Genomic DNA, 7,383 nt, shown 5'->3' on the forward strand with positions numbered 1-7,383 from the left:
TGAACGAATTTCCGCCGCAACGTGCGGGGTAATTTTACTAGCAGTGTTTAAATTGTAAACCTAAGTTATCAATTTTATGATCATATTATATGTTTTCTTAAATAACTTTGACCAAATTAATTAATACTACTATTTAATAACTAACTAAGCATTCAGCCTATCTATAATTAATCATCAATGTGAACTGGTTGAATAATATTCAACACACATCACACAATCTAAATCATACATCTTCAACCATAAATGTTGCAATAATAATAATTAATAATAACAATAATCATGTAACCTTGATACATCTCATTTCATTCACATGTAAATGTAATCATAACACAACGCTAACATTCTTTACACCCTTGTTACACAATATATACCTTGCTAGTTTTTACTTTTTACTTTTACTCACAACAAAATAAATAATAATAATAATAATAATAATAATAATAATAATAATAATAATAATAATAATAATAATAATAATAATAAGAAGAAGAAGAAGAAGAAGAGAGTGAAGAAGGAGAAGAAGAAAATGCAACAAGGACACCGGCAGCGAAATCAAAAAGAGGCGGGTTTAGCTTTAATGGAGGATTCTTCCGCCAATCGCCGCCGCGCTAATTCAAATACTAGATTCTTCTCCGACAACGAGAAGGTTCTTGCGTTTCACGGCCCTCGTATTTACGAAGCTAAGGCATACTGCATTCTATTCTTTTCATCTCTAACTTATTATTGTGTCTTCGATTATTGCTTTTATTTATATGCGATTGATTGATTTATTTTACGGTCTGGAGACTCGAGATAATAATGTGGGACGATTATTATTATTAGTTGTTTGTTGAATTAACTGTTTTGGATTACTTTAGTGGATTTGTTATTTGGCTCAATTAGATTGCTAGGGTTTATTATTTTGAAAACCGTATCCGTTTGTTAAAGAGGTAATGTCTTCACTTACCGAACGAGATTTTATGTTCGTGAAATGAATGTGTACACGAACACAAATAAAATCGGCAGAGCCCTAGAGATTGTATTCATTAATGTGAATAATGAGAAAGGAAATGGGAACAATGCAAAAACAATGTCAGAATATTAAATGTTAACATAAAATAAATAAGTAAATAAATTGAACGAACAATTGAACGAATGGACTCTGTTCATGTTTGTTGTTTAACTAATTGAAAAAAATTTCTTGTTCATGTTCGTTTATTTATTAAACGAACGAACATAGGCGAACTTCCTGTCGAACGGTTCATGAGCTATTCGCTGAACGTTTGGTTCGTTTACAGCCTTAAATATACTTAATACTTGCACATAAAGTCTGAACTAGTGTTACCATTTAGGATCTGATTCAGCTTATCAACAGTTTGGAATCTGTACGGATTGATGAGTGCAGATAGTTGATGATCTGGCAATTGAAGACGGGCGTAAACGTTTCGTGTTTCATGCATTGATTATGCTGCTAACCCTAGTTACATCTTATTTGTTATGCTATGCATCACATATCATGATTTGTTATGTGATTCATGTTACGTTTCATTTAACAGTTCCACAATTGTGTATGCAAACTTTTGTTTTTCAATAACTGCTTATTCTGAACTAACCTCAAAGTTATTTAATCTGTGTGTTCTGTTTATCAATTTATTATTTACTGAAATGATTCAAGGACTTTGATCTGATCTTTTTATGTGTTCTGTTTTCCTCTTTTAATCTTGTAGGTACTCAAGTCTGAGATAAAAAAGAATGAGTGGAAATATTTCGTTCATTACCTTGTAAGTATTTACTTTGCCTGATTGTTCCGCATATAGTTTCAACTCATTTAACAGTGATGTAACATGCTTGTAGTTTCACAAATTCTTATAATGCTTCATTAGTGTTTGTGTTGCAATGTTAACTGATGGATACATTTGTTCTGTTTTGCAGGGCTGGAGCAAAACGTGAGCATTTTGTGTTCCAACATGCATTGTTTTTTTATATAAATCATATTATGTATTGTAATGAGAATGGTGCATGGATAACCTCACTCGTCTCACGAGTGAGATAAATCTGAGGATCAAATTCTAGTGCCCATATTCAACAAACTCAATAGATGATTGAGCATGCACACACATATATACATCATCATCTACTTAGTACACTTGATTACTTCAGACCTTTATTTGGGTGGTATGATTTTAATTGTAGACGTAACTAATAACAATGAAGAGGGTAAATTTTTGTGCTTAATGATGCAACTTGCAAACCTTCACTTTTTAATGAAATTGGAATGCTCTAAACCTCTCTAATTTAACTGATTTCAGTTTGTTTTTCATTTTTTTGTTTATTTGTAAATAAGTAGACTGCAGAAGCATCAAATATATCAATCTAAAGGTTTCCTATATATGTTGGCATGTGTAATTTGATTTAAGTTTTGATGAATTGGGTTTATATATTAATCATTTATTGCTTGAACTAAAAAAATGTTTTACATTGGATACACATATATTAAAAGAGATTATTAATATAATTTCTGATAAACTGACATAAGTAGAAATTTTTTTTCCTGTTAAACCTGTTAACTATGTGGGAAAACTTTTTGTCACGCACACATGCCTAAATGATAACATGTACAATCTTTTTTGCAAAACAAATGTTAATTGCAAATTTGTTATTTTGGTGACAGGTGGGATGAATGGGTTGGTGCTGAGCGGTTGATGAAACAAACAGAAGAAAACTTACGTAAACAGCAAGCACTTGACAAAAAACAGGGCGTGGAACCTAAGTCAGCACGCTCAAGTCAAACAAAGTCAAAAGTATCTGATGGTATTACCTCATACTGTCTACTAGTTCTTTTTTGTAGGTTATGTATGCCTCTTCTTTCCATTAGTTTTCGTTGGAATTAAGTGGAAATTTTGATATTTACTCTTCAATTTTTCTGGTGTTCAATGAAATATAACCGAAAATATTTGTTCTATCAAACTTTACAGATTCAAAGGTGGAAAAGGATAAGGATAAAGATAAGGTGAAGAGCAATGGTATACCCTTTAAACTCAAGTTCTCACTTTTAACCATATAGTAAAAGTTAAATTCATTTAATGACTCAATGTTCCATCTTTTAACTATGCATTTTTAACTATTGTCTAATTACCTATCATTTGAACCATTGTAGGGTCAAAAGGGAAGAAACGAAAACTTGAATCGAATGCTGAGGTATTTTCAACTATATCAAATCTTGTGCTATAATTTGATTATAGTCCCCGTGTTCCATATTTAAGTTCCGCTTTACAACATGTATAGAACTTCCAGAACATGAAACCTATTCCATAACGCTTTTATATTTGATGACAGAAGGAGAATGCAACTTCTGGAAAACTTGTTTACATTGAAATCCCACAAACCCTAAAACAGCAGCTTGTTGATGATTGGACATATGTCAACGGACAGACTGAGGTAAACTCAACTTATATTGCTACATGCTTTGTATTATTTTCATTTTCCCAATGATTGATAACAAATGTCTTCTTGAAGCTTGTTAAACTTCCGCGTTCTCCAAACGTTGATGATATATTGAAGATGTACCTTGAATATGGACCAAAGAAGGATGACATGTAAGTACACATCTATTGGTCTTAGTCAATTTCAGATGAAATGATGTTTAAGTTAATCTATAATAATGCTTTGAATACAGGATGTCAGATTCAGTTGCAGAGATTTTGAATGGATTAAGGTGTTACTTTGACAGGGCCTTGCCTGTTATTCTGTTATATGATAAAGAGCGTGTACAATATCGCGAATCAACTATAAGTGGCGCGTCTCCTTCAACCATCTATGGTGCTGAACATCTACTTCGCTTATTTGGTATGTTTCGTTTTTAAGCATTACTGTACTTATATCATACTAACTACACATGCATTTGTACTTCCGAATTGAACACCTCTATGCTTATACTTATGACAAACCAGATACTTAAGATTTATGACAAACCAGATACTTTTACCAAAGTACTTGAACAGTTGAACAGTACCACTTTAATTATATAATTATACTTATATATGTACCAAAAAAGGTTCTGAAGGATGTGCCTCAACATTCTATCATTCTTAATGGTCAGACACGTATGAATTGGAACACAACTACCATAGCTGTTCTTGTTAATGCGCAAGTCTTTTAAAACACAGCTCACCTTTTGTAATGTAACTTATAGTCTTATATACAAATAACTAGTACCCTGCAATGGCACGCACTAGATATCTCGATTCCCTGTTTTAAAGTTTTTTCATATATTATTTATATGTTGTATGTTTTGAAGCATTGACTTATTTTTTGGGATTTATATTATCATGAAATTTACATATTTTAGATATTTCACGCATTTTATGGTTGATGATATGCATGTAATTCATCATATTTCAGTTTGTTATAGCTGTTAACAACGTACAATAATATAAATTTAGAATGTGAAAAAAGGTATATATTTGGAAATCCCAACGGGTATATTTGACAAACTAACGGTATACCTGATGAGTAATTAATTAATTAATTCCATTACAAATACCTGACGAGTATTGGACCGCGTACGGGACACGGTTTTACAACCAAGTATGGGACGGTTTTACTTGGGTAAAGTTATGATTAGGTATCTAAGATTCTAAGTATATAAATTCTGGATGAAATCACATCTAAATATGAATATGATTCAGTGTGTATTTTGTCATGCAGTTAAGTTACCTGAGCTATTGCCGTACGTAAACATTGAAGACGAGCTAATGTCATCCTTGCAAGAATATTTTGTCGACATTCTCAAGTAAAACTCTTCATTCCATTTATTTCCATCAACATTAATCATTCTTTTAACTTTTAAATATTTATCAGTCACCTTATATTTTGTGTTTATGTAGGTTTTTGGAAAAGAAACATGACTCTTTCTTCCTTTTTTCATATGATGGCTAAAGAGTTTATGAAGCTTCGACAGGGAGGGGCAAATTGGGTATATCACTCCACTGCCTCGTTTAATTTTGTTTACCATCACAGTCTACAAATACAAACACATCATGCGCCAATTTTGTTGTGGCTAGCTCATGATCTTCTTTTTATAGGCTTATAATTATCCTTTTACAATGAATTATCAACCTTGGTTCATAGCCATGTGTTGTATAGTTGCTATGCAGTACCAAAATACAGCACAAGCTTGACATGGCATGCCATGTAATTTTGGTGATATATTGACTTTTTAGTCAAATATTTTACTTTTCTTTTATCTTTCAGTTTAGAGAGAAGTTAACCATTTCTTGACGTCAGGTGAAGTTGGCATTTTTGATCCGTTTGATCATAAAATACTTTATATGAGTTATGTTTTTATCTAAAGCTGTCTATTTAAGTGCATAAACATTTTTAATCTTTTTCTTTCTAAATTTTGAAAAATGTTTAAAAAGATATGTTTTAGCTTAAAAAGTAATTGGTCTATTTGACCCGATCAGTTTTGAATTAGTCCGCGGGGTTAAGATTACACGTGCAGTTTTTTTAAACAGCACAATCTTTAGGTGCAGGAATAGTATCAGGAACAGATATGCCAATGGTACCATAATCTTCTTATCATCACATGACTCATGCACTACTTCAGTATCATGTGAACTCCTTTTAGTCAAAAGGTCAACTGAAATGTTAGGTCAACCCCATGATGACGAAAATGGCCCATCTTGTTCAAAAGGCAAAAAAGAAAAATGGTCTACGGTCAAGAAAAGTGGCTCGGAAAGTTACCATGGTTAAAAGAAAATAAAGTAAAATAATATACAAATTTAAAAGCTTATCTAAGATAGAACTTTGACTAGGTTTTTTAATATGTTTAGTTTGCAGAATTTACTAATATTTCATATTTGAATCCAAAATCCATTTTTAGTATGCTTGATTGAAAAATGAAATTGATTTTGAATTAATTCACTTGTATTATGAGGAATTCAACCAAAGTAAATTTAACCTGTGAGTGTGACAACTCACTTTTGAATTGTTGAGCCCCCCCCCCCCCCCCTCTCTCATGTCTACGGTCACCATCGAACTTTCTACATCATCCCGGTCTCTGTTGCCACTCTCTCCAGCCTACCTCGTTGGTTGTTTCCACTCTCTCCAGCCTACCATGGACACTAACAACAACGATGGAAGGTTACGCAACAATGATGTCGATATGCTGAGGGTGGCTTGCCAAATATAGGGTGGGTGGCAGTGCTGGCGATTGGTAAGTGGTTGATGGTGGTAGCGACCGGCATGTGGTGGCCTCGGATTAGATTACAATTCTTTATGATTAATCACCTAAATATATTATAAATTCAAATTCTTTTGACAAATTCAATTTCTAATATGATTCTTTAAAAAAAATAGCAAAACAAGCGCAGACACCCTAACAAGTATTCTATCATACTCTAGTATCAATGGTTGCAACTAAAACCCCAATTTCTGTACCCCCCTCCCCTGGTTGGTCAAATACATTTAAACCAAACCATCTCAACGTGATTAGACTAAGTATAGTGATGGGTGGGTGGGGTGTGGGTGTGTGTGGGGGGGGGGGGGGGTTGTAACAAAAAGTACAAATCGCGTAATGATTTAACTGAAAAAACAATTATCATTATACCCTTTCACGCCCTCTTTTTGAATGATGCAATTGTTTAACATCAATTTTGTTAACACTCAAATTATAAAAAAAGAAAACAAAACTTTTTACTATTTTTATTTAAAAATAGTTGTATATTAATGTTAGGTTTGGGGTTGACAATTCCTTAATAAACTTTACTTTTTAAGTACACAAGATGTCTAAAGCCTAGTACATTTTAAAAAAAAAGAGAAGAAATTAGGTTGGTAAAATAGGTCCGAGAGTGGACAAGTTGTGATATTTAACTATTTAAATATATGATCGTTCGAAATAAAACTATTTAAATATATATTTAATGAAGTTTTGATGTTAACCGTTAGGCAACCCTAGTCCCATCAACCATATATTATAAGCAGTAGATTCTAACTAGAGAATTTTAATATTTTATCTTTTTATTTTTAAATATGAATATCGATTACATCCTTTTTCTCTCAATCCCATCGTATCTTTCATTTCCCAAAAGGTCGTATTTTAAGAGACATTCCAATTATATCCTTTAAAAATTTAAATTTTTTACTTGTCTCTTTATAAACTCACCGTTGCTCTAGGGATGCCCAAAATACCCAAACCCGATTAACCCAACCCGAACCCGAATAAGCTAAGTAGGGTCGGGTTAATAGGGTCAAAAGTATTAATCGGGTTATTCGGATTGACCCGAATAACCCGAATTGTTAAGAAGGTCGGGTTTCGGGTTCGTTTTTGAAAAAAATCGGGTTTCGGGTTAACCTGAATAACCCGATTACCTGCACTTGTTTATACTAATGATATTGTGTTGT

General features: G+C 32.6%; 1 protein-coding gene across 1 annotated transcript; it reads left to right on the forward strand.

Annotated features, from left to right (window-relative positions):
- Positions 1-526: 526 nt before the first annotated feature.
- On the forward strand, positions 527-5,157 carry LOC143540375 (protein MRG1-like). Its single transcript, XM_077033457.1, has 11 exons — positions 527-685; positions 1,707-1,760; positions 1,912-1,925; positions 2,651-2,790; positions 2,955-3,002; positions 3,137-3,177; positions 3,316-3,417; positions 3,496-3,575; positions 3,656-3,825; positions 4,687-4,771; positions 4,866-5,157. Exons 1-11 carry the CDS (start codon positions 527-529, stop codon positions 4,915-4,917), a joined length of 945 nt encoding a protein of 314 aa, XP_076889572.1. The 3' UTR covers positions 4,918-5,157.
- The last annotated feature ends 2,226 nt before the right edge of the window (positions 5,158-7,383 follow it).

This window comes from Bidens hawaiensis, unplaced genomic scaffold (assembly GCF_021521415.1).
Source record: "Bidens hawaiensis isolate Kalapana, Puna unplaced genomic scaffold, B.hawaiensis_p1.1 tig00012229_1, whole genome shotgun sequence".
NCBI classification, from domain to species: Eukaryota; Viridiplantae; Streptophyta; class Magnoliopsida; order Asterales; family Asteraceae; genus Bidens; species Bidens hawaiensis.

Coding starts and splice junctions, on each gene's coding strand:
- LOC143540375 (XM_077033457.1), top strand. CDS start 527: ATGCAACAAGGACACCGGCAGCGAAATCAAAAAGAGGCGGGTTTAGCT. Junction 2,791..2,954: donor AAAGTCAAAAGTATCTGATG/GTATTACCTCAT, acceptor CAAACTTTACAG/ATTCAAAGGTGGAAAAGGAT. Junction 3,003..3,136: donor AGATAAGGTGAAGAGCAATG/GTATACCCTTTA, acceptor GAACCATTGTAG/GGTCAAAAGGGAAGAAACGA.